Raw genomic sequence first — 27,336 nt, 5'->3', positions numbered from 1 at the left:
GGCTGGGGAAGGGGTGGGGTGAGGGAGGCAGGTGAAAGCCCCCTCGGCCAAGGCCAAGATGACAGACCGAGTGGCAGTGGGGCTGGGAGAGTCCTTGGGGAGACTTGAAGGACTGTCTTTTCTGCAGGAAGGGGAGGTGGTCCCCTGGGCAAACTGTCCTGTGGGCAGCAGGTGAGCAGGGAGGAGAAAAAGGAATCTAAGTCATCCCTGGTAGCAATACTTTAGTAAGAAGCCCATACCTTTCTCAGGGAATGCTTACAAAGCCCCTCTGCAGCTCAGCATGAGCCTTGCATCTAAGAAGGCAGACGGCTCTCATGCCCGCTCTGTGGCACTGACCTGGCAGTGAATCTAGGGGAGCTCCCAATTGCTAACAGCAAGTCTCTGGGTAAATAACGTAGCCTATCAGCCTCAGTTTCTCCATCTGCCAAGAATAACACCCACCCTGAGCATACGGAAAGTAGGCAGGACATCATCGTCAGCACTGAATGAATGGATCTGCAGTCAGTGCTATGACTTGGTACGTGTGTCCATCAGGAGACCAGACCCTGTGAGGACCTGAGACCCGGCGGGAAAGACCACACGTCCCCAAGGTTACATCAAAAGGTGAGGAGTCAACTCCCCTGCACCTGGAGGGCAGGCCTGGATGAGAACAGGACACTGTCCCCAAGCTTCCTCACAGCTGCCACCTTTTCCCACCTTTCTGTTCTAAGAGTGAAAGCTGCCCTTCCTCAGTCTGATCAGTCTGCTCCCTTGGGGCACAGGGTGACTTCTCCGACATCGATGGGGACCAAAACAACTCAAGAGGGGGACAGGGGATCAGTTGGAGTCAGAGGGGCTGGGGGCGCAGGTGTGTGTTAAAGCTCTCCCTGGAGGAAGCAGAAGCGCCACCCAAGATGTCCTGTTTCCTCCCTCCGGAGGCCCATCTCTCCTGGTCTCTGCCACCCAGAGGCTCCCAGGCACCCTGGCCGGTTTCCCGAACAGCCAAGCAAGGCAGGCAGGCTGGGAAGGAAACAATGCCACACGCTATGACCCCCGACACTGTGCCTGCCAGGAGGGGATGAGCCTGTCTGAGCCCCAGTCCCAGCTCGCCGCCCCACTGCCCCCAGCTTCACGATGTCCACCTACCACCCGGCCCCTGCTGGGTTCTCCCTGCATGTCCGTGTTGTCCCTATATCCACCTAGTCTAACAAAGAACCCCTCAGAACAGGGGGCCATGGGTGGGGTGTTCTGAACAGGACAGACGGAAGTAGAGGTTAGTAAACCTATCTCGGGTGCTTTCCAAGCAAGTATTTGCAGTTTGGGCTTGTTTAGAACAATGTTTTTCAAATCCTTTAACACCTGAACTAATGAACAGATAAAGGAGGAGGGGAGGAGGGCCCCAGAGCCTGTGTGGGGACCCCCTAGAGCAGTTTGAGAAGCGGGAGTGGACGTGTTGGGGGCGAGTCTGTCCAGCTGCCGGGCTAGTCCTTTCTCGGACTACTGGCAGATCACAAGTATCTTGGCCCAAAGGTGAGCACTCGTTAATGATCTTATTCCTAAGACTAATGAGACTTGAAGACTGTTAGTGAAACCCTCCCTGAACTCCACCCTCTCTCTCTCTGCACTGCTCAGCTTTCTCTAGGTTTCCCTCACTGGGGATGGGGTGGGGGAGGGGGCTCCTGGGCTTGTTATCAGATGAGGAAACTGAGGCTCAGGGACTGAGATACCACACAGGTCTCGAGGCAGTGGCTCTCAGTCCAGGCTGCCCAACAGAACCACCGGGGAGTTTACATGTCTATGGTGCCTGGGCCGCCCCGGCAGATGTCCTCGGCAGCTGCCCTGGGCAGAGAACAAGCTCCACCGGGGGTTCTGATGGGTGGCCCCTCACTGCCTCATGCAGGGTGACGGGTGTGTCCACGGGGCTCCAAGCTGCCACCTCCCTGTCCTGAGCATTCTCGCCGACCTCTCACCTCAGCCCAGGTGACCAGGGTGTGGCTGGGAGGGCAGGCGTGCCTTAGGAGCAGGGGACTGGCAAGGGCCAGGTGGTGCCACCCTGAAACCTGGCTCACCAGGCCCTGTCGCTCCCGGGGAAGGAACAGGTGTCTGTGGCAGGTGCCAGAACCCAAGGAGGCTGGGCCGCACAACGTCTCAGTTGAGACCAGACCTCAGCTACTGTGGTGTGGACTTTGTTAACTTCTTTTTTGCAACTTTCAGCTTTGCTTCAGTGCCTACCTGGAGTAATTATAATGTTTTTAGAAGAAGGAAAGACAAACTGTTGGAGGTATGCTAGGATGGCAACGCATGGCTGAAGACCCAGGTTCAGCTCCGCTCTGCCAGTCACTTGCCGAGATTCTCCAGGAACGCTTGACCTCTGCCTGCTTCCTTCTCGTAAAATGAGGCTGGCCTAAGACTGCTGGGGTCCCCCTGTCTGTACATGTCATATTTTCCTCTGCCCAGAACCGTGACTTCTGAGCCCAATTCAGCCCTTCCGAAGCGCCCCCATCCACAGCACATTCGAGAAAATACATTCTCATGCTCAAGACTCAGCTCACTGGCCACCAGCTCCAGTTCCTCCTGAGCCACCAGCAAGTCAGGCCGCCCATGTCAGGAGTGAGCCCTGCTCCTCAATCACACTTCTTTCCTCGCATCCCCTGGATCCACTACAGGATGGAGAAGGCGCCTCACTGCCTCCCCTCCTCTCTGGTCCTTAAAGTAAAGTGCCAGTGCTGGTCTGAACTGTCCTCCCACAGCCCAGGTGTCTCGGGTGGGGCTGTGTACAAAACACAATCCCCTGCAGTGTTGGTCACACCTACAGAAACCCACGCAACTTCATTAGGCAAAGTGGCAAGTGGCCCACCACCCCACCCTCAGTGCACATTTAGGGGTCACTAAACTACTGCTTCACCCGGACTACACGTGGAGATTGTCTGGCGGGACCTCGGGAAAGTCCTCCTGCCTGGGTCCTAACCTCAAGGAATCAGCCAGACATGGTCTGGGGCATGGAACCAGGATGCTTAAAGCAGCCCCAGGTGACTCTAATATATACAGCCAATTTCAAAGCCACTGCCCCAGACCCAAATCCTCCTCCCTCCTGTTAGGAGGCCGGAGTCCAGCCTGGCTCCAGGGCAGCAGGCCTGGAAGGACGGCTGGCCTCCAGTCTGCAGCCGGCCTCCCCCTCACACGCACTCCTGAACCATCTCTCAGTGGCCTTTGCGAAGTGCAGAGGCACTGCTCAATCTCACGCTCACGGGGGCAAGCCCATGCCAGAGGTGAACACGTTTTCAGCAGAAATCTCTGGGTTTCCGACTTTCTCAGGCCCGGGAGCCCTGTCTGTATTCAGGAGGGACAATACAAACAAGGCAGGTGACCCTGCCCCCATTGTTCTCTGCCTGGGACAGTAACCCCCCAGCAGCTGGGAGCCCCTCCCATGAGAGCTGAGCCCAGGGACTGGCTGACCTGGGAGGGCTGCAGGTTTGGCTAAAGCAAACAGTGAAGGGCTGGTGGGGGTTGAGCTCAGGATGGGACGTCAGCAAGTGTTCTCAGGCACCTGGAGGGCTCAGCAGATGCATAAGACTGGAAATGCCTGCGTGTGCAGGCGCAGGGGAGCTCTCTGGCGTGGTTCGGGTCCCACAGCACTGCCAACTGAGAGCTGGCCATGGGGCTAGGAAAGCGTTTCCTCCCACCCACCCACACACAAAGATGACCCTCTGCAGCCATATCCTCAAAATCCACCTCCTGCTTCATCTTCCGAAAGATGTCCTGAGACACCTAATGACAAGAGGGACACCCTTTAGCCACCTCAGCTTCTCTACCCACCAGTTCACACCCACTGTCCTGCTGGGGGTGCCCGTGGCCCTGTGCTATCTGCTCCCTACCTGGGATGCTGTGCCCTGGGGCCTGGGGTCATGACTTGGCTCCTTCCCTGCCCCCAGAATCCAAATCCTGGGAGTGTCTGACATCTGCCTTGACAGATGCAGAGAAAACTGTTCAGCCAGGACCACTCCAGCACGCCAGAGGGGCAGAACAGTGCCCTGCCTCCCCCACAGGGACGTGGGGGCTAGAGAGTAAGAGGACCCTGCACCGTGTTCAGCTTCTGGCTTGTCCTCCCCAAGCAAGCCAGCAGACCTCTCTGTTGAGCCCCACTCAATGGCTCTAACAAGGAAGCCAGGAAGGGCGCTGAGATGGTGTCTCCCTCCTCCTCGCCCAAACCCACAATCATCAGGCACCTCTCCCACCTAGAACTCCTCTAGCCCCAAAGCCATTTAAGACGGAGACCCTGGAGGAAAGGAAGGCAAAATGGACAGTCGGAAGGCAAAATAGTCCTATTCCCATTTTGTAGCTGAGGAAATCGATCAGAGAGGGCTAGTGAGAAGTCACACAGCAAGGTGATGGCAAAGCACTGGGCAGAGACAGCCAGAATCCCCCGACTCTCAGTTGAGGGCCCTCTCCACCCAAAACCAGACCATCCACCACCCATCCCAGGACTGGGCTGCGAAATGCCAACCAAAGTGGAGCAGGGAAGGGGACAACAGACAGGTAGGCACAGGTAACTGGTGGTGAAGAGCTATGAAAGTGTTGCACAGATCCACTTTTGATGTCATCTGGGACGAGCGTATGCTGACACTCCCTGTCCCCAACTCCCAGGATGCCTCTTGGATTTACCCCGACCTTGCAGTGGGGTGGAAGGAGCAAACACGGGAAGTCACCATCCATGCAAGGTTTCTAAAAACAGCCTTGGAGCAGGCCACAAAGGAGGTCACAGGAACTGCTGACTTGCCATCTCCCCATCCAGGGCTGATGACCTGAGGGAGATCTAGTTCACCATCAGTGGGGGTGAACCCCCCGCCCGCTCCACACTGCCAGCTTGCTTCCCATCCTCCAGAGCTCAGGTCTGCACGCTGGCCTGGACAACACAAACTGGGATGGCCAATCCACTTCAAAATCACAAAGATCATGTTTGGGACCCTCCACGAACAGCACGGGGACAGAGCAGGAAAGGCCTGGGCTTTGAAGCAGACATGCCTGGATTCAAATCTGGGCTCTCCTATTCACCAGAGGGTCAGCTGGGGCATGTCCTCTCCCCTCTCTGAACTTCACTTTCCGTATCTGGCAAGCGGGGGTGCCAAGACTTCATTGGGTTGGGGTGCAGGTTACGTGAAACAATGCACGGCTGGGCATACAAGCGGTGCTCCCGAGACAGGTACTAGAGGTAGAAAAGTGAACGTGGAAAGAACAGGGGGGATGGGCAGGCCACCTCCACTCTGGGGGTATACACCAGCTGGACGGGGCCTCCGGAGCTGTGGACATGAGAGACGGGCTGTCAACGGCAATGCCTTCCTTCCTGGCTACCACCACCTGGAAGACCAGGGCTTGGAACAGTACTTATGGCTACAGACATTCTCCTAAGGTATCTGTTATCTGGCCCCCCATTTATCTCCCCCAAATGACTGTGAGCTCAGAAGGCAGATCTCACTCATCTCTTACCCCTAGAACAGAACCTGGCACTAGTAATCACTCAATATTAATGAGTAACTGAGTGTCTGAGATGTACGTCTTTCACAACCAGCCCTTCCAGGGCACACGGAGCAGTGCCGGTGTATTTAGGGTGGGTTCTGGCTCCACTGGATAAGGAGGGCAGTCCCAGTAGGTGCGGGCAGCCCGGGTTGATGGCTCTTTCCCTGCCCCACTGCCTTTCCCCTGAGTCACCGCACCCCACCTGTCTTCAAGGCCAAACCCCCAGAGGTCCTAGCCCTGGTGAGTCAGCTGCCCTGCAGACTCTGGAACGACCAGGATTTTAGAGGAAGGAGGCAGGTGGGTGGGGAAAGGTGGGAGCCCAGGAGGCACATCAGGGTGAGGGCCACAGGTCTTCCCGTGCATGACCCTGCTTTCCCGCTACCCCAGCGGGGGGACAGGACGTTCTGTTCCACGAAGCTCTCTTGAGCCCTGGTGGCTGCCAGCCCTGTCCCTCTGGACACAGCTGCCCACTTCCCGAGGCTCCCGTGCTGGGATCCTGAGGACGAGTTTCCCCACCACTGGCACCCCCGGACTCTTGCCTCCATGGGGCAAAGACAAAACCTGTCCCGATGAGACCAGCCACATTCCTGCCTCTTGGTTACACCCACACCCTTGAGAGAAGTGCTGTGGCTGACACCGCCCACCTCTCGTCGTCCGGCAGAGCACACCAGACCACCGGCACACTCCTCTGCACCCAGGGGCCTCGAGGGCAGCCCCTCCACCTGCTCCTTCCTCCTTTCCCTCTTGCTTCACCCGTGGCTGGTGGCTCTGGGTAATAAGTAACTACCCACCCTTGAAGCCTAGGGTTCTGATGATAAGGAATTATTAAGCTTACCCATTTATTATAATTTGTTTAAGATGCTTAGATGGTTAAACTGTAAACCCCTTCACTAATTAAAAAAAAAAAAAAAAGCCCAGAGGGGTCTTAGGGGGTGGGTGGCAGGAATTCTGCATGAGGAGCAGGCAGTTTGAGTTTCTCCACTATGTAGGAACCCCCCCCACCTGCTTCTTCCACACACAGCCCCAGCACCCAATCCTGGCCCCACCACCTCTGAGCATGATCCCACCTGCCCCTGCACAAAGCCCCCTGCGGGATCCTCCTGAGGGCCAACCACCTGTCACAAAATCCTTCCTTCTTGTCGGACTCTAACCTAAATCCCTCCGGCTGCACTCCAAGCCCATTTCCTCTGGTTTAGTCTCCAGCTGGAGAAGAACAACAGCTGGCCTCCATCCTCCCTGGAATAAATTGTACCAGAAACTACCGGCCAAGTGGCACGGGCACTTTGGGGTGGATGGTACAACCCCCACTGTGGGGAGGTGGGGGCGGGTGGGAGGCAGCTTCTGCCTCCATGGCCCCCAAAGCCCAAATCAAATCCCACCAGAAGACAGAGTCCCAGTTAGAGACAAGGGTCAAGACCGCAGTGCCTTGGCGGCGACTGTGAGAATCCCTGGGCCAGATACAAGGGGAGATCTGTCCTAAAGGGCAGACTCCCTGCATTTCACACACCAGTTGCATCAGGGGCTCTGGCCGACAAGCCCCTTATTTGGAGATCACAGAGGTGAGATACGAACCCCAAACGGTGTGGGGCTAGGAACAGGAGCCAGATATATGCAACCAGCGCCCCTCCCCACCCCCAGGGCCACCCCTCCCCACGTAGGTCATGAAAGCACAGGGCCAGACCCAGCACAGCCGCCTCAGCCTTCTCTGCCTGGCAGGGACGGACGGCCCCCCGGCCCACCTCCCATCCCCAGCCGACTGGGGTGTGGACATGACCGGGGTGAAGAAACAGAAAGCCGTTTTGTGCTGAAGGTACGGAAAAGTACAGCCAGGCCTTCCTCACGCAGAGAGGCTGGGTGAGGTGAGCAGTGGTGTGGGGGCTGGAAAAGCCTCCCGGGCCCAGACCTGGGGCCCAGGACCAGGCACAGGCTGGGTGACAGGAAATGGAAACTCTCCAGGATGGCACAGCAGGAGAATCGTGCCTGGGAGACAGCCCCATTACGAAACCCATGAGGCGGAACGTATCAGGACTACGGTTCGCTCCCTCGCTCCTACACGAGGGCTGTGATTTTAAGCAAAAGCATTTCTCAAGTCTCCTTAACCCCTCAGCCCCCCAGCCCAGGCTCTGACAGCCCTCAATCTTCTTAGCCAAGTGCAGGAATAGTGAGCGCTCAGGCCTGCACAAGATCAGCTATCCCCCGCCCTAGACGTCATGACCTCCATTTCTTCACCTGTAAAATGGGAATAACACCACCTCCCTACCAAGTCTCAGGGTTCTGGGTCCAAAGGCTCCATGGACGTGGACGTGAAGCGGGTGCACAGGCAAAGCTAGAGATGCTCCTGGCTTAGAAACTTACAGTTTCTAAACGCCTAGTGTTGCTGGAATAGGCTTGCTTTCAGACTCCTGGTACATTGTGTGTGGCCAGGGAAGGCTCAAAGGCAGGACGGTAAGTGGCACCAGATTTCCAAGTCACCCAGGGGTCAGGCGGGAGAGCGAAACCCGCTCCTCATGTGGCTGCATCCTGTCCTCCAGCAGAACTCAGTTTCCCATGAAACACTCTACATGGGAGGCTGGTCCAGGGAGGTCTGTTTACCCTCAAGCCTGCTGAAGACGGCTGTCTGTCCTGTGCCACTGAGGGCCAAACAAGTGATCCAACAGTAGGCTTCCAGGACACAGCCTGTCACCTCCCAGGAAAAGTGGCGAGACAAGATGGTAAGATGGGAACAGGGTTCCCTTCCCCCTCACTCCCCCCGGGGGCCCTGGGGTGTGCCCCTCCTTGGAGGGGCAAGAGGGCAGCTGAGCCTGCCTATGAAGCCCACATCTGGCCAGGCATCAGCCCCAAGCCCCATGTGGAACCTCATTTAACCCAAGGAAAGATGGGGCCAGAAGCATGGATGACCATGCACTGTGCAGCTAAAAGTTGGGTCTACTGGTTAGGTATTTGCTGAACATTGGCCACATGCCCTAATTCTGTGAGCCAAACAAGCGAAGTGCAAGACACAGGCCCTGCCTCGGAGGACTCGCTGTCCTCACCAGAGACAGGCAGGCAGATAGGAAGTTACTCGATGGTAGGAGATACCACAACAAAGCAGTGGACAAATGTCGAGGCCAAGACAAGCCCTAGGGCTCGAGCCATGCCCTTGTCCAAGTCCCAGCAACTGAGCACAAAGCAGGACAAGAAGTCCAAACACAGATGGGGAAATGGAGGCTCACAAGACACAAATGACTACAGCAGAGCGATCTCCCAGTCAGACGCTACCCCCAGCTCTGAAAACTGCCTGTCCCTACTCCCGGCCCGCCCCTCACCCTGCCCCCGCCGCCAGGGTCCTCCACCTTTCCCTGAGCCGGACCCCAGAAGGATACTGGAAAACCCCTACAAGTTCCATCAGTCACCCCTTCTTTCATTTTTTCCAGATTTGTGATGGAAGATATGTTCACAGGTCTCATCCCAAGGGGAAGATGTGCCTCTGTAGCCGGCAGATTCACCTAAGTGGTGAACCTGAACCTTAAGTACAGGCTTCCCTCCCAAGGACCAGGGAAGAGTTGATGCTTCATGGGAGATGGGCAGGCTGAAGGGAAGGGGGTGGAGCTGGCGATCAGAAGGAATTGAGACCCTGAAGCAACAACTGGAGATCCATGAAAAACGACTAACTTGGGGCACCTGGGTGGCTCAGTCAGTTAAGCATCTGCCGTCGGCTCAGGTCATAATCCCGGAGTCCCAGGTTCGGGCCGCACATCAGGCCCCCTGCTCAGCGGGATGTCTGCTTCTCCCTCTGCCCCTCCCCCTGCTTGTTCTCTCTCTCTCTAATAAATAAAATCTTAAATAAAAAAAAAGACTAAATTTCCACAGCCTGGTCCCCACCTCCCCTGAACTGAGCCTGACCAATGACAACAGGAATGACCCTCCCACCAAATACACACTCATCTGAGTCTGATGTGGCTCAGAGGGCAAGGAGGTCCACAGCTCTCTGCAATCTCGTGCTTTCTGGGGTGTGAGGGGGGTTGTGCTCACCTCAAAAGAGATTGCAAGTCTCCAGTGGGTGGGACAGGGAAACCACCTCCTTGCAGGTTCTCGGCACATCACGCTCCACGCTGCTCCGAGGCGGCCAGGCCAGGCCAGCTCTCCCCTCTCCCACCCCAGAGCAGGAATGGAATTTGACTAGACACTGAGAGAAGCCAGTGGGCCATTAGAAACCTCCACAGATTCCTATCAACATGCCAGTGGTGTCCAAGAGAACTCTCTGTGCTGATGGAATGTTCTATATCTGAGCAGTCCCATGTGGCTACCAAGCCTTTGAAATGTGGCCAGGGTGACCGAGGAACTAAATTTTAATTTAAAATTAAACAGCCACGATATTTAATGATATCACGTTAAAATAAAATTAATTAGCAGCATGTGGGTAGTGGTTACCATACTGATCCTACCCAAATTCTCTCCTAGGCAGGGTATGCCTTCCCCTGGACCCTCAGGTTCACCCCAAGCCTCAGGCTGTAGTCTGCAGCACTCTCCTGATTCTGAATTATGTGCATGCTGACCCAAATCTTGCTGACTTGTCCTTTTTGTTCATTGGTAAGGCAGGGCAAGGTCTCCCTGTGGCCCTGTGGGGCTTGCCGGAGCTGGACACAACATAACACTGGTCCGTGGGCTTCTGGAAGACACCGCCCCTTGTAGGGGATGCGGACCCCAGCACTGGGTCCAGCCGCTGGGGCTCCCCCTGGGGTCTGCCAGGCATCTCTTGGGGAACCACGCTCTCTTCTTGGAGACTGCCAACTCACATGAGTCCAGTCTCCAACAGCTTGGTCTGCAGACCAAAGGCCCAGCTGGTGTCCCCAGTCTTTGAAAGCCTTCCCCTCCAAGTATTCAACAGCACTGATGCCCGGAAGTCACTTCGGCAGCTAAATTTAAAAGTAATAACAAGACTGTTCAGCAATCACAGGACTGATACCAGGTTTCAGAGTGTGTTCTGTTAAAACCCTGTTTGGCTCTGTGCTTGGTGTTCCTCAGATGTTAAAAATAGCGAGTCTAGAAGTGGCTAATGATATAAATTCAGTGTCTGTTTTTAAAGGCAATTCAACAGCATTTCAGAAAACTGGGGAGTCAGAGAAAGAAAAAGGCAGCAATCATCCTGCCTCCAGCTCAGCACTAACTGCTTTCTGTTTTTACGTCGAGTTTCTATGACTCAATGCGAACAGAACCACACTTGCTAACTTGGGCGTCCTGGCTGCCCTCACCCCCGGTCTTGTTTTTGCCTAACTTGAAGTCTGGCTTACAGCTCAGTCCCACTTTGGGAACACCAACTGAAGCACTGGGAGACCACCCCCACCCCAGGGACTGGGGAGCCCCTGCGCCAGGCATCCCTGTGCCAGTCTGTCTGAGGGGATCCCACCCACAGGCCACGCAGCCCCAGCCTGGTGAGAAGGAAGGACCACACTATGTGTGCAGAGCAGTGGGGGGGAGAGGTGTGGAGGGCTGTGTCCACAGACACAAGACCAGTGTCAGGAGGGGAGATTTTTTTAAGGCCTCTACATGATGACCCAACACAGAGCAGGCAGGGAAGCCAGGGGGTTTGACCACGTGCAGCTCTCAGCCCTGGAAGATTCCAAGACAGGGCATGCCAAAACAGAGGTCTGTGAATTCTGAAGCCTCAGCAGGCTTGGTGCAGAGGGGAACCTTCTAGAGCAGGACCCAAAAGTGCCCCCCATGACCCTGACATTGCCATGCCCCAGAACCGCAGAGCCTGCCCTGGGTCTGGATGCAGCACACACCCAGGGAGATGCTGACACTTTGCTGGGCAACCTACCAACCTGTCCCAAGAGGGCAGTGTGCACAGGAGGATCGCAGGGGTGTGGGTGGTCCCACGGCGCCTGCTGGGTGGATGCGGAATCCGGACAGGCAAGACCCCCACAGGGAGGGCAAGGGACGGTTTTCCAGACTAGAGGTGGGCCTAACTGGAAGGCAAAGGAGGGCTGTGAGGGTCCTGCCTCTGGGATTTGAGGGCTGGTGGAAGACAAGCCAAGGGAGAGAGAAATACAGCCTCATGGTTCAGGGTGTTCATTAATAATTAATCCTCACACGGTGCTAGGTTTGCAGTGTGATGGGGCACAGGTTGAGGGCCTTGCAGAGCGGGGAACGAGTGCAGACAAGGCAGAACCCCCACAGCAACATGCTCTGAGGGGAGGTGGTGCCCTGAGAAGGATGGGGAGCCTTCCCTGACAGCCACAGCCTATAGCAACTTTTCTACCTTGGGGCCCTTGAGGCCCCCACAATGTGCCACATTGCTACTTAATAATCCTCAATATATAGTGCATGGCCCTGCCCCAACCTCAAAAGCAGGGATAATGTCTAAGCCTTCCCAAAATTTCCACAACCCTTAAGCCAGCACTGGGTGTACAGCAGGTGCTCAGTAAGTATCTAATTGGCCTTAGTGAGCAAGTCCTTCGTTCAGAGAGGGGCAGTGACCTGGTCCAGTTGCAGTGTAAGTCAGCTGAGCAAGCCCCGGGACCCTCTAGTCCCCAGCTCACTGGGCCACTCCTAAGTAGATCTCTGGGCTAAGGCTAGCGTCCGGGGGATGGGAGAGACTGGGTGTTGAAAAGCTGATAATCAGGACACCCTCCCTTTTCCTGCTCCCCAGGGGGTGCTGACAAGACACTACCGCATTAGCCTGCTCCACTTAGCCCACTCAGCACTTATCCCTCAGTGAGAGGCAGCCCTTCTACCCACTGCTCCAGGGGGCCGGGATGCTGAGAAGGGAAGGGCAGCCTTCCAAAGCTAACACTGTCAGGATGCATTCCACGCCCCGGGAGGCAAGAGTTTTATTTGAACAGCAGAGACGGGGAAGGTCTGGGGCTGCTTTTCTTTCTCCTCTGGAGGGTCTGTGAACAGGTGCCATCCTGCACCCGGGACGTGGGAGGACCAAGGAAGTTGCACTAGACACAAGGGACACCCAGGCCCAAATAACCATTCAAGGCCACGAAGGGCCCCCTTCTGGGGTCCTTAGCATTCTGCAGGATCACCGATCTCTGTCATCAGCCAGGCAGGCAGGATCTGGGTGGCATTTCTACTCCAGGAGAATGGCAAGACTAAAACTATTCCCTTCCAAGATGCGGACCAGAGTCCTGCTGGGGCTTTTCCTTGGGGAAGCCAAATGGGGGAACAGGTCACAAGTACAGGTTTAGCAGCTGAGCAGGTAGCAGGTAATATGGGGATTCAGATGGGAAACCCCACCGCTGACAAGCAGTTGCACGTCCTCCCTCCAGCTCCTTGATTCTTTCTTGAAGGCTCGGTCTCTGGGTCCCCCGACCCACAAATTCTGCAGTGAAAGGTCAGGGCCTGTTAGGTCTGTAAGGATGCTGGAGGAAAGGGGCTGAGGGCAGGAAAGGAGTTGACAGCCCCGACTCTGGACCGTGGCATCCACTTACAGGACCCAAGATTTCCTGCTTTAAAACTTTTCATGCTGAAAATGGCAAATAAATCTATATATGGTCAATGTGGTCAGAAAAACAGTGGTGTCAGAACTCACAAGGCTGCAGAATGCAGTGCTCAGCAAAGGCCAGCAAGCAGGCATGGAGTGCTTTTGGGGTGCTAGGAGCCAATGGGCCCCAAGGAGAAAGTCCAGCCCCAAGGAGTGGCTGGTAGCCTAGCAAGATGGGTAGGACTGGCACCGATTTAGGACACCACAGTCTAAATGAGAGGCCCCTCTGCAGAGCTCTGAATACAGAAAGCCCAGGTGGCTGACTTGGTTATGTCATTTAATTTCTCTGCTTCAGATGATTTATCTGCAAAATGAGGTTCCCTACAGCACCTATCTTGCCATTGCTGGGGGGTCGATGCGATGTGGCGATGGTCCTCCCCCGGCCTGTGGAGCCCTTCCCCTCACCAAGTGCCGGCCACTGTTACTCTTGTGGTGTGACTGTGGTCCTGCCCTCGCTGCCACCCTTCCCCAGAGTGACTTACGTCATTGGCGGACACACACCTCGAGTTCTTGGTAAGAACTGAAAACTTGCGATGGGTCTACAGCATTTTAGAATGTCTCTCCACCCTCATGAGATGGCCTTCTGTCTATATGGAGGCCGACTGAGATCAAGGGGAAGGGTTCAGAAAGAGGCCGAGACCACGCAGCTACAGCAGAGTCCAAATCACATGGGCCATGGCAAGAATGCTGGGTTGGATGAGGGAGAAGCCACTGAGGGTTTTCTGAGTTGGGGGTCACGACCTGAAGTCTATGAAGACCCCTGACTGCCGTGACACTGGCCAGGACAGCTATTAGGAGGTGTGGCGGTCACCTTTCAACCTACCTCTTGGGGACACGGCTTCCAAGAAACCTTCCCTAATTGCCCCACTTAGCTCTAATTACTCCTTCACTGTACTTCCCTGCCCCTGGTGAGCACAGTAACCTGGGGAAAGTTACATAACCTCCTAAGGATTGGGACTTGGCTCCAGGGCCGTACTGGGAGGCCAGTTAGGTAACCATAGGCTCCCTCCAGCCTCACAATTTATGATTCACTGCCAAGAGAGGTGCCCAGGGCCTGACCCTCCTCCCCCATCAGCCACCCCTGCCAGCCTCCAAGGGGGGGGTGCTCCGGGCTCTGGAGAAACCAGCCAACAACAGCTCCTTGGGCACAAACACTTGGGGCACAGGGTCCTGTGATAGGACAACTCCCTGGGAGGCATCAGATCCTTTCTGCTCCAGGCTCTGGATGGCCCCGAAAAACATCCTCCTTTCAGAGCCTCCAGTTACCACCATCTCAACTGCTTCTTGTCCCAAAAAAACTCACTAGTTAGGGTGGGGAAGCTGGGACTCAAGGTCCCAGGAAGGGGTGTCCTGGGCAGGCTAGGAAATCAGGCAGGCCAGGTTAGTGTACGTAGGATTAGTTCTCTGCACCCCAAAACCCCATCATGATTTTGATGTCAAGGCCATTTAAAAAGGCGATTCGAGGCAGGATAAAAAATGGCTTGGTGGAGAAAGGCTCTGGACCTGGGCAAGCAGAGCCACTGTACCCTGAGCTTAGTTCCACAAACAGTCTGTCACCACTCAGCTCCTCACCAGGCCTACCTAGCAAATGGGATGGTGTTTCACTGCCACACCTCAGTCGGGCCCAGAGAGGTCACGGGAAAGCACCTCAGATCAACGGGTCTGCAAGACCCAAGGCAAGGCCCTGGGTGAAATCTGGGAAGGGTGCAAAGCCTGGGTATCTGCAAGCTTCTCAGGGGTCCTCTGGGTGCTGCAGGCAACACTGTGCAACACTCCTGCTCCCTTCCCTGGGGTTGACACCCTTGGTCCGCTGGGGAGGGCTGCCCTGTGAGGGGGGCGCTGGGAGAGAAAAGGCCCAGTGCAGGCTCCAGCCGAGCCAGAGTGATCAGGTCAGGAACAGCCCGGCCTTGCTCCTGTTCCTCCTCAGCAGGCTCTGAAGGCCTCGAACCGTCTCCACGAGGGAGGGGCAGGGGGTGCTGCTTCCCTCCCCCAGCGTGCCCACTTGCCCTCTTGGGTTTCCACAGTCCATGGTCCAAAGGCATTCCCCAAAAGGCAGGGATGGGGCTCGTTCTCTCTGCAGCAGGTCTCAAACAGGTTTGGGCACATAGTATGTGCTTAGTAAAGATCTGCTGAAGGAAGGACTGGATGGCCATTTGCTCTGCCTCAAGTTCCTTCAAAGCAGCAACCACAGCGAGCCTGGCCCCCTGGCCCGGGGGAAGCGGGGGGGGGGGGGGGCAGGGACAGATTGGCCTCGTTAATCCCAGGAGAAAGTTTAGGAAAAGTTTATAAGATAAGGGATGGGGAGTAGAAGCAGGGAAGGGGGTTCCCAGAGATAAAGACCCAGAGAGGGAGAGCCATTCCAAGTTCCTCAAAGAGGACGAGACGGCAATAAACTGAATCTAAAGGTTAACTTGGAGCTGGCAGCCCGGCCGCAGTGAGTGACCTCCATGCTCCCGTTCTCCTATGATGTCCTGCGATCTTCGTCCGACCGAGATGGGTAACACTGCTCCCGCTTTCGGATGGAGCGGCGCACTCAGGGTCATACAGCTTGCAAAGGCGCTGTGACTTGAAAAGCCTGTCCTTGACCACTAGACAACGTGGCCCCACCTCATGAGGCTTGAAGGGGAAAGTGGGAGCACGTTTTGATAATGGCATTCCCCCTCCTCTTCCTCTCCACAATTCCCAGCCTATGAGACCAGGGGCCAGCGTCTGGGCCTGCTCAATTCACCTAGACAAGTGCCTTGATCTTGAAGAAGCCCAGCCTCCCAACTGGACATGGAAACGGAAGGTCCATGGGGCTCTCAGTGTCCCCCTCAGAGCCAGACTCACCACTGGGCATCTCGGGGCCAACAGACATTGGGGGCACAGCAGTGCGCAATTAAACCCCACAGGCTTACTGCACATGTCTATGGACTGGGGCCGGGGGGCGGGGGAGGGGGCGGACACAGGTCCCTGCCCAGGTAGGGCTCCTACAGTCTAGCTTGGCCTAATTTAATAGGCACTCCAAGCCTTCTTGAGTGAATGGATGAATTTACCTGAAGGAAGTGGAGTCCAGAGAAGTGAAATCTGGCCAGGGTCACACAGCACATACCAGGAGTGTAGGCAGGATTGGAACCAGGTTAGAATCAGCTATTTCCCACAAAGTGATTCAGATCCAAGTCTGTCAGCCCCAGCCTCAAGTACAGGTCTACACAGACAAAGGGAGGGGCTTTCAACCGGGTACTGGCTTGGCCATCAAGCACCCTGCTGGGCTTTTCTCCTGGGGCCCGGTGAAGGGCGGGGAGTGGAAGCTTCTCCCTCCCAGGAAGAGCCTAGCTAAGCTTTGGCACCCAGATTACACTGGGCCATGGGAGGTGACAACTGCCACAGTACACAATCCTGCCTAAATATTTCGGCAGGAAACCCAAATATTTAGATGGAGGAGAGGAAAAATAGAAAAACAGAATGTACATTTCAAAAGCCAGTCAAAGGGACTTGTCTACCAAGGGCCCTCTGAGAGGGGAAGTGGGGGGGTGCCTGCCCCCTACGAGGGTACAACTCTGACCTGGGATCCTACGCGATCACCACCCAGGGAGGAAACACGTGAGGCCATCTGCACCTGGAATCCTCTAGAATGCAAAAGGTTCGACTGGGGCCTGCGACGAGCCAGGACTGAGCAGAGAAACCTTGCCACCTTTCCCCAGAGCAGGAACCAGGGCCCTGCTGGAAGGGAAGAGGGGGTCAACTTTCTGTATGTTTAGATGTGGACCATTAATTCTTTTGAGGGGAGGGTTATGGGTGAACTTGAAAGAAATGGGAAATGGTGGGTAACTCCACTAGGAGGAATCTGGTGGGCTTTATCATCGGTATCACCAGATCAGCTCAGCCCATGGTGCGGCCTGAAGCAGGCATCAGAAACAGGTCCTCCCCCCACACCCCCCGAGAGACAGGGCACAGGATCAGCAGCTAACAGGCAGCAAGTCACCCACTGCATGTGCCAGGCACTCTGCCAAGTGCGTTTATGTGGACTCTGTGGACATGAGGGAGAAACTGTACTGCTGTCCCATTTCGCAGGTGGAGAGACTGACCTGCTCAAAGGTCACGCAGCTAGGTGAGCATCCTGAAAGCTGTCCCACATCCCTAAGGCTCTGAAAATACCACGCAAGCCTTGCCCTTCCCTGCCTCCAGGCCTCTGCTCCTTGTTTTTCCACCCCACACAGAACAGAAAGGTCCAGAGTGTGGACTCTAGGTTCAAATCTTCATTCTTCCACTTCCTAGACGTACAACCTCTAGGATGAACCTCTGTGGTCCATTCTGTGGCTCCTACCAGGATGGAGCGCTGGTAAGAGTACCTACAGCAAAGGGCTGCTGCATATGGATTCAGGAGATGAAGCCCCAAACAGTTCACACAGCCTGTGGCTAAGCAAGCGCTCAGCTTGCACCCCACCCCCCACCCCCATACTCTAACCTCCAGGTTCTTTCTCCACTCCTGGCTCTGAAGTCAACAGGGCAGGGTAAGTCTCAGCCTCTAGTTAACCATGTAGACCCGGGCAAATCCCTTGGCTTCCATTTTCCTAGAAAATGGGCATAGCAGTAACATTTAACCCACTGGACTGTTTTCAGGAGACACGGTTAAAGACCCAGCCCAATGCCTGGCATGCAGTAAGAATTCAGCAGGATGCTCACAGGGGCTGCTACCCACACCACTCATCTTTCCAGCCTGCCTTAAATTCCTGTTTCTTTAAATTCAAGAGTGGAGATTAATCTCTCAATGGTTCACACTTAGAACCTCCAGGTGCATTTACCAATGTCAACCCAGTGAGAGGTCCTGTACTTTTCTTCCTCTAGACTGGGGGCTCCCTGAGGGCAGGGGTTATGTGTTGTTCAGAGCCAGAGCCCCTGCAGGCCAAGGGGCACTACAGGCCTCAGGAAACAGGAACCGAAACCTCTGAGGCCCTGTGCCCCTCGTCCATCTCTCCAGCCTCTACCATCTGCAACCCATCACTCAGCACCAGGACCGCATTTCCCCTCCTTTCACCACAGTGACCGTTTCTCTCCCCAGTGAGGCTGAACTCCCGAGGGCTAAGGTCCCTGTCTGGTTTCTGAGGCTTCAGCGCACACCAAAATGCTGGCCAGCGGCGAGGCCCCTCTGTGAGCCCACCCCTTCTTTTGTCCACATCTCCGAAATTTAGGGACCAGATTAATTCCTCACCAAAAACCCAGAGGCCTCAGGCAGCTGTAGAGATCTGGAATATACCACCCTCACTTTTGCATGAAGGGACAACTAAGGCATAATTTGGAAAGGTCATCAAATGGGGGGTGGCTTTGGTAGGGACCCAGACCTGATCATCCCCAAGGGGCTCATGGTAAGGGGAGAAGGTGCCCTAACTGAAAGTTGGGTTTTGGGGGGGGGCTGTGGCCTCTGTGGGCTTTGGTGGAAAAACCCATACTCCATCACATCAGAAGGAGGAAGGGAGGAACCATCCTTATCAGAACACCCATGGGGTGAAGGGATCAGTCCACAGAAATGCTGTTAATTTCGAGTCGAATACTCCACTTTTTTTAAGTTGCAACGCCTGTGAAGGAAGAGGGAGCTTTCTGAAATGCTGTTCACTCCCTTACTTGAAAATTGCAAAAATTTGGTCAGTTCAAATTCCTTGGCTAAACCCAGAGGGCTTCATCATCTGACCCTCACCTCTCAGCCCTGTGGCGGCAGCCCAGGACCATCAGGCAGTTTTACTCCTCCCTGAGAGCTGTGGGCAAGAAAGATCCACCATCCCCCTTTATTTGTTTAGCTCTTTAAAAATCTGGTTGATACACACCCAGAAGAGGGAATCTGGATCATATGGTTCCACTTTTAACTTCCTGAGGAACCTCAACACTGTTTTCCATAGTGGTTGCACCGTTTTACTCAAAGAGACAAATATTATATGATTCCACTTGAAAGGTATTTAAAGTAGTCAAAATCACAGGAACAGAACGTAGATTGCTCATTACCAGGGGAAAGGGGAGTTGTTGAACGGAGATAGAATCTGTTTTGCAAGATGAAAAAGTTCTGGAGGTCTGTTTCACAACACTGTGAATATACTTAACACAAATGAACTGTACTCTTAAAAGTGGTTAAGACAGAATAAATAATGGATAAGATGGTAAACGCTGTTATGTGTTTTTCACCACAATTAAAAAAAAAAGTTTGACATTTCTTCTGCTTCAGGAAGGTCCCCCGATCCTGTGTGAGCCAGACTTGTGTGGGCAGCCCCGTCCCAGGGCAGGGGTGTCTAGGGAGAGTAGCGGTGGCAGTGGACCTAACACTTAATGAGCACTAAGGGCCCCGCACTGGTCTAGGCAAACAACGAGGGTGCTATCATGGCATGCCTTCAGAGGCCAGCCCATGACCATCACACAAGCTGCATGGATGGGGCTCTTTCGGCAAGAGCAAGGGCCCCACAGTTGGTGGGCTGACTGTCCTCTATCCATGTCAACCCATCCTTGGGGAGGATGGGCAGGCCAGGCCTCCTCTGCCCTATTTAAAGAGTCCCAGGGAACTCTCAGTGAAATCTCCAAGGACACTCACCTCGACCTGCTCCATTCCCCAAAAGGAACACAGGAAGGAGGCAAACCTATGTCACATGCTTTCTTGTAGTACCCAGCACACTTGGCCTCTTTGTATCACCCGGTTCTGGCCAAGTAGTTCTTCAGCACCGGTTGGATCTAGCACCCCAATTTGTGGAAAGACTCCCTTGGGGGTTGTCTCAGGAGTATGGCTCCTCTGTTCCCCAAAGCCTTATACTTCCCTGTTCTCCACTCCTACCACACATAGAGTTCAGAGGCTGAGCCCAATCTAACAGCATACAGCCAAGTTCAAGATGAAAGCCCTTGGCCAGCCAAGCACAGCATCCAAAACTGGAGGATTGTTTCTTTTAAACGCCAGACTAGGGGCGCCTGGGTGGCTCAGTTGTTAAGCGTCTGCCTTCGGCTCAGGTCATGATCCCAGGGTCCTGGGATCGATGCCCCGCATTGGGCTCCCTCCTCCGCAGGAAGCCTGCTTCTCCCTTCCCCACTCCCCCTGCTTGTTTTCCCTCTCTTGCTGTGTCTCTCTCTGTCAAATAAATAAATAAAATCTTAAAAAAAAAAAAAACAAACACCAGACTATAAATAGGGCAAAACCCCAAGAAAATACTTAGAAGGAACAGTCCTCACCTCCCTTGCACCCCCTCCTATAGAACTCTCCCGACCCCGACTAGAACCTTGTAACACTTGCTAATTCCCACCCTCTGGTAAGTCTCTAATACCATGCCATCTGTAATCATCCTAAGGGCTCCAGTAAAACTTCCCAAATGATACAATGAAAATTCACTTTAACTGTTGAAACTCTAACTAGAGCAATTAACTGAGGCACATGTATCGACTTAAGAATTCTTATTTTTTTTGGCTGCCCTCAACTTTGAGGGGAACATAAACAGACAAGCCATGAGGAGAGGACCTCTTTCTTCCATTTCCTCTCAAAAACCTGACTTCTCTACTTTGTACTTCTGCAGTTCCAGACAGTGAGGATCCAAGTTCACGCTAATGACGGGGAGGCCTCCGTGATCTTGGACAATCAAAAGATCTATTGTGTTCCCTTTACTTACAAAGGCAGTTAAGTGGACCAGTGTGCTTTATAATTTCCAACAAGGCTTGAAACAAAAGAGGTTTTCATGTTAACCCTCAATTCTCAAAAAAATTCAATCAATGTGCTCCATTCTCAGCATTTTGGTCAGATGTAATTTTAGCACATAATCCCTCGTTATACTTTCAAATTTCAGGAGGAGGATTGGTATTAGTGACTTAAGGTCAGACCTTTAAAACTGGCATCCGCTTGACTGGTATAGACGGAAACAGGTATAGAGTAGGAAGGTTCCAGTAAATAAAAGGAGAGGGGTTTGGCACACATGGAAAATCTCCAAATAGGATAATGCAGTTTGAAGCTTGTGAGGAGGCCAGCAGGATCCAAAAGGCTTCTGGGAACTGGTCTGCTATGTGAGCAGTCTAGCAAAACCCAGAATTAGGGATGGGGCATCCCAGTGGAGGGCAGGGCCTAGAGCCATCCCTACCTCACCCCTAGGAGACATGGGAATCTCAAGAGCCCCTTTTCCTCCCTCTCAAACCCTCCTAATTCCAAGACCCTACTTGAAGTCATCGCCTCCAGAGAGCCCTCCCTGACCCCTCAGGCTGGTCCTGGGGGTCCTCACGAGCCTCCCTGTCCTGGTGAGCTTATTCATCCTTCTTCCCAGCAGCCAGTTTAAGCCTGGTGGGTGTCTTAATCCATCTTTGCACTTCCAGAGCCTTGCCTAGTGCCTGGCACACGGTGGGCACTTAATAGACGTTTGCCGACTAATTCTCATGTACTTCGGAACAACACAGTGTGAAACCTGACTTTGCGCCATATAATCCTGGGCAAGTTATATCACTGTCCTCATCTATAAAAAGGGGTTGGTCACCAAGATTAAATTAAAATAAGAACGTCTATAAAGTGGTTATTGGAAGCTCTGGTGCACAGTGAGTTCTCAAATCCTTACTGTTTATGATCACTGCACACCGGAGGTGAAGGCTGAGGAAGGTTCACTGCTCCCCTTCACCCCAACCCTTTGCTTTCTTGTGCTGCCAAGGGAGGGGTGGACTGATGCTTACCGAAGCCACAGAGGAGGTGCTAGCTTGGCCAGGCCCCACACAGGAGGCCTGCGTGCCAATGCCTGTTCTAGCAGAAGGAGAAAATAGAATTCCCCAGCCGGCCAGAGTCCACCTGAACCAATTCACTGAGCTCACCTACAGACGAACCAGTCAAGAGCTTCACATGCCCAAGGAGGGCAAAGGTGTACAAGGAGCAGGCTCTGGAGGCAGACTGTGAATCCTGCGTCACCAAGGCCACCCCAACTGCCCTGAGCTTCGGTTTCCTTATCTGAATATGTAAGGTTGCTTGTAAGAAGTAACTAAGGCAGGTAAAGCACCTGGTCAATGTGTGCTCGATAAATGCTAACAACAGGGGGAGACATGCCGAGCCGGCTCTCCCAAGTCACACCTGTACACACCTTGCCTAACGCTTCTACTAGACCTGATCTTCACTGTCCCCTCATTTTGCAGAGGGGGGAAAGAGGCAAAGTTAGATGGCCTGATGGGTAAATGGCCAAGGCAGATGGCAAAACCAGCCTGTGCCCTCTCTTATAAAATGCACATGCCACCCACAATGCCCAACGCACGGGGCATTCAGTCAATGCTAACTGCCCTTTGTGGGAACCACTGCATTTAGGGAGAGGCTGGGGGAGAGCAAGGCTTGGGAGCAAGGCTCCAAGGTGGTTCTGAAGGCAGGAAGGAGGGCGACCATGTGGTCAGAGGCCAGTGGGGGTGGGGAGGTTTGAGGTTTGAAAGTTGGCCTCCACCTCAGTTCAAACCACAGCTTGAACAGGTAGGAAGCACCTGACAACTTGGGGCCTATTTCCAAAGATCTAACAAAAGGTGAGGGGTGTGTTGTGTTAACTCCCTTCGTGTGCCTTGGAAAGCACGTGTGGATTTCCAGGGTAAGAAAAACCCTAGCCCAGACTGCACCCACCCTCCCTTCTAACAGCCCCTCCCAAGAGCCCACCCCAACCCCAGGAATTCCTAGGGTGGGACTTCTTTAGGATTACAAAGGTGATTCAGAACCTGACAAAACACAGAACCTCAGGTGCGAGTGGAGGGCCAGATGGGAAAGAAGTTTGAGTTTTCAAAGACCGAGTCTTCGTTTTTCCTTAAGCCAACTTCCTAGGGCTGAAGGCAATGCTTCAAGTTGCAGAACAACAAGCAGAGAGCCAGGCAGATTTCTGCAGACTAAAAAGTAATGCTAGCAAAAATGCTTCCCCTGGTCCGTTTTCGTTTCTTGGGTTTTTCCTATGATGGGAGGGGACTCGCCCTTTTGGAGAAGGTTTGAGAGTTTTCTGGCCAGGGATGAGGAAAAGTGCTGTCTATAATCGTCTCCAAATCAGACTGGCCTGATGCCCAAGTCTAAAAATTACCTGCCCACTTTTGGGGGGCAATCATTGGCGGGTTTAAGAGGACCTCCAAACAAGAGGCATTTTGTTTGCTCGAACACCTTAAGAAAGCTGTCTAACTTCCAAAGCTACTACCACCAGCTGTACCCGGCTGCCTTACCCCGAAACCCCCCCTTCCCCTCTCCTCGGGTTTTGAAGTTTATTTTCCCACATTCAGCCTTGAATTCTTTCCTTCCTTCCCCTGCTGTGGCAAAGAGGGAAACACTTCGAGGGCAGCTTGATTCTTCATCACCCGCGCCTGCCCTCTTCCCCCTCTAAACAAAGCCCTGGAAGAAACTAAACAGCAACTAGTTCTCCGGGGGAATTGTTTCCTCAAGGGAAATTATAAAGTGATCACTCCCCAATGCGCACATACAGGGCAGACACTCATCCAAAGGAGCTCCGGCTATCGGGGGCAAAACCACCCAATTGCCCTCTGAAGCTCACCCTCCCCACCAAACCTCACCTCTCCTGGGCCCCCACTCTGGGGACGGCTGCAGGTCCAGAGACTCTCCCCACTAAAATCCAACACCCAACCTGCCCAACCTCCCCTCTGCTGGCCTCTGAGAGGTCAAGTCTTTACTTGCCCAGCTGCTGGTAAGTACCTATATGCTCATGTGTGTGAATGTCCATTGATTTCAGGACAAAAAGGAGGTAGCAAAGGAAAGGCCTCCTCACGTATTCCAAAGCTTTCAACTTTCCAACAGTCCAGGGCAGGGAAGACAGATGAAGACAGGTTCGTTCTCATTTCACACATGGGGAGACTTGAGATGGGTCAAATGAGAGACAACTAGACAACCATAAAATGTCGGGATTCTGCTGTAGATTAAGTGCTGTTCCTCATCAAACCTCCTTTCTGGCATTTTTTGCCCCAAGAGAAATGTAACACCTTGGACAATCTATCCCAAGTCCACCCCACAATCTAGAACCTTCACCAGCTCTTATACCCAGGTCCGGGTCCTTCCACTGGAGGGAGGCCATTAATGCAGTCCAAGAGGGTGGGTGGTTAAGGCTAAGAGCCTCTGAGAAACTGGAGCAGAGGGCCCTGGTCCCCAAACGGACCCAAGGTCCCAACCACCAAAGTCAGCCCTAGTTTATCCGAGTGAGGTCAAAGCCATCCATAGAGCAGGAAGGAGAAGAGGCTCCCAATGCCAACACGGAGGAGAAACTACCCCCTAACACCTTCCATTCTAATCAACCTCTCCTTCCCCCTAAAAAGGATGCCCAGGGTTTTGTTCCTTTGTTCAACCTGCTACTTTCACAAACTTTTAAGTCCAAGCCCTGGGGGAGGAGGGGGACTGTCTCCGCGAGATAAGCCCTGCCGGAAGCGTGAGCGCGTCCCCAGCATTCCAGCCATCGGCCCCCATCCCGGGAGCTCTGGCGGGACAGACCCCCTATCCACTTCCTGAGCCCAGCGGGTGCGGGGGAGGGGAGGCTTTGCTCAGGTTGGGGCTGGGGGACCCTCCAGCAACTCCGCTGGGCTCACGTTCGCGAAAAAAACCGGGCGGGCGCGGCACTGGCCTGGAGCTGGGAGGTGGAGATGCGAAGGGGTGGCGCCCGGCTCGACTCCCGAACTCCGGGAGCGTCTCCAAGTAAAGATAAACGCCTTTATCCGCCCTCCAGCCCCCTTCTAACCAGGGAGGTACCCGCACACTCACACCGAGCCACCGCGGGGCCTGGTTCACTGCGGGGTCAACCCCAACTTCTTCTCTCTGGACAAACTGGGTTCCCAAAGAGTCTCCGTGCGTGGGTGACTCCGGTGTCTACGGGTGAACCACAGATCCCAGCAGCCAGACCCATGAGAGACATCCTTTCCTGCCACCCCCCAGGACTACCCACGGGGACTGTGAGTTATCCAAAGCTGTGAAGGGCTTCCCTTCAGCACTCCTAACACTCTGGCCAGCTTCAAGTGTCTGTAGGGGCACGGATGGCGGCTCACCTGTAAGATCTTGTCCAGGCCCTCCTGGCCCAGGCACGGGAACTCCTTGAGCAGATGCAGTTTCTGTGTATAGTAGTTTTTCTTGGCCTCTTTCCAGTGCGGCTCCTCGAGCACCTCGAAGATCGCTGCCCCGATGGCCAGGTAGAAGATGATGGCCGAGGTGAGCAGTGGGCCCCGGTCCACCATGGCTCCTGAGCAGCCGCCTCCTGGAGAGAGCCTCCCCTAGCCCCAGCGGCTCCCGGTCCACGCGCCCTCCAGCCTCTGGAAACAGCTGTTTGAATTTGGAGCTCCGCATGCGCAGTGCCCTATTCCCCCCACCCGCCGGCGCCGCTCCCCGGACAAAGTTGCTCCTTCAAATTGGCCCACCGAGCGCGGGTAACTGGACGAAGCTTTGCTCCCGCAGGCGGGGGGGCGGGGGGAGGGCGGACACCAAGCGGGGGGCAAGGGGGCGCCCTGGCTTGCGGGGGTAAAAGGAGCTGGGGGAACTCAAGGCCGGACTCTGGAGAGACACGTGGGCCGTCCTCCGCGAGCCACGGCAGTGTGCGCCGCGCCCGCCTCCGCGCGCCTCTTTAACCAGCGCCTCGCGCGCGCCCTCCCGCGCCCGGTCCCGCGGGGGAGGGGCCCGCGCAGGCCCCGCCCCCTCGCCTGCACCGCCCCCGCGCAGGCCCCGCCCCGCGTAGGCCCCGCGGCTGACCGGGTAGTAGCCGCGAGGTGCGCGCTGAGGAATTCGGTGCTGCGTGCACTTCTCCGGCCGCCGCCAGGGGAGGCTGCGCGCCCCGCGCTGCCAGAGGGGTTGGGGTCTTCGGGACTCGCGTTTGTTATTAGTGCTGGTGGTATTAACTAAGATGAGCGTGTACCTAATGACCAGGGTCGGGAAGTTAGTACTATTACTATTTTCATTGTAATTCAATTTTCATCCGCTGACGTTTCTGCCAGGAAAGCTTGATTCTGTCAGTCTCTTTCTCTTACACCCTCCTGTAAACCAGGGGAAAGTGTAAGATTAGAAGGGGACTGGAGAGGTTGTAGAGAATCGGGATATCAGGATCCAGCCGCAAAGGCGAGACTCTCCCCTCTTGCCCCATTCTCACCTGCCCTGGTGAGACAGAACCCCACATCGGGAAGGAGCAGTTGAGGCTGTCCTGTTGTAGACGCCTCTCAGCCACACACCCTGTAACTCTCCAGAAAATACCTAACCTCTCCATATTCCCAAGCCTACACTGCAACTCTCACCTACACCCACACACGGGCACTCATCCCCCTTGTTGGGAGATATTTTCTTCCTGCATTCCTTCTAATATACGATATAACTCTAATGTACTATATAACAGTAAAATGACGGCTGGGGGTAGGGAATCTGGACTGTTCAATGACATATCCTCAGACCTTTACATAGTAGACACTCAATAAACATTTGTGCAATGAAAGAGTGAATGAATTTGTCAAAAACAGACACTGAGGATGTTTCTCGCTCATCTAGCGCCGTCTATAAACCTCAGGGAGTACCACATTCTTTCTATGCATCATGAGCTGGGTCTCTAATTATACCAACCTTGCAGTGAGGAAACTGAAGCTGTGTTGGATTAGTTTGTTCAACATTTCCAACCAGCAACAGCCAGAAGTTGGAGTGGCACATTCCGGCACTTGGTACCAAGGGCTGGCCCGGACCCTCTGTGGGGGCAAGGGCAGCAGTGAGCCAAATTGGTGCATGGCCTTTAGCCAAGGCCTTTTATTCCCCGCCCCACATGGGGAAGGTGAGGGACTTTGCTCAGGTGTCAAGAGTTAGGACAGTTTTTACTGGGCGATGGGGCGGGGGCGGGGGGGAAGGTATCTGTGATGTGTCTGAATTGGGCAGGAGCAGAGGGTCTAGGGATACAGGTTTGAAGGATTGATCTGAGTTTGTGGATGTTTCTGTCTCTCCTTTATGGCACCATGTGTGTGTCTCCAGGAGGCCGAGGCAGGAATCCCCGTGTTTCCTAATTCGGTGTCCCTGGGGACTTAGGGAGGCAAGTCCCCTCAACAAGGCGTCTAAGTTGCTCCCTCTGGATCCCACCCACTCCCCAGCCAGGCCTAGGCCCTACCCCAGGCAGATCCCTCTTCTGTAACTCCTGTCTGCCTCCTACCCACCCTGCACCCAAGCTCTGCAGTCCCACCCTTCAGCCCTCAGCCCACAAGGAGTCCAGGCTTCTGTCCCAGACCCCCTGTGTCTGGAAAGAAAGTCAAGGACTGTGGTGTGAACAGTTCATCCAGCAGGGGTGGGGGCAGTTTGAGAGGCCACAGGCTCTCTCTCTGTTTGGAAAATTCTTCACTGTTCCTCTCCCACCTCCGGTCTGCGTTCTTTTCCTAAGAAAATAAAGGGCCTCTTCCTATTTCAGTTTCACTGTCTCACAAAAACACTGCAGAATACTTTGGGA

At 54.5% G+C, this 27,336-nt stretch overlaps 1 protein-coding gene across 1 annotated transcript in view; it reads right to left on the bottom strand.

Annotated features, from left to right (window-relative positions):
* KCNK5 (potassium two pore domain channel subfamily K member 5) overlaps window positions 1-26,280 on the bottom strand; it is a 39,459-nt gene extending 13,179 nt beyond the window's left edge. Inside the window, 1 exon segment of the mRNA XM_027603933.2 lies at window positions 24,926-26,280. Within this exon segment, the coding sequence (XP_027459734.1) occupies window positions 24,926-25,111 (186 nt within the window). The 5' untranslated portion in view covers window positions 25,112-26,280.
* Window positions 26,281-27,336: the final 1,056 nt, after the last annotated feature.

This window comes from Zalophus californianus, chromosome 7 (assembly GCF_009762305.2).
Source record: "Zalophus californianus isolate mZalCal1 chromosome 7, mZalCal1.pri.v2, whole genome shotgun sequence".
Taxonomy (NCBI): Eukaryota; Metazoa; Chordata; class Mammalia; order Carnivora; family Otariidae; genus Zalophus; species Zalophus californianus.
The sequence above is the reverse complement of the archived record's forward strand: the minus strand, read 5'-3'. Positions and strand labels throughout refer to the sequence as shown.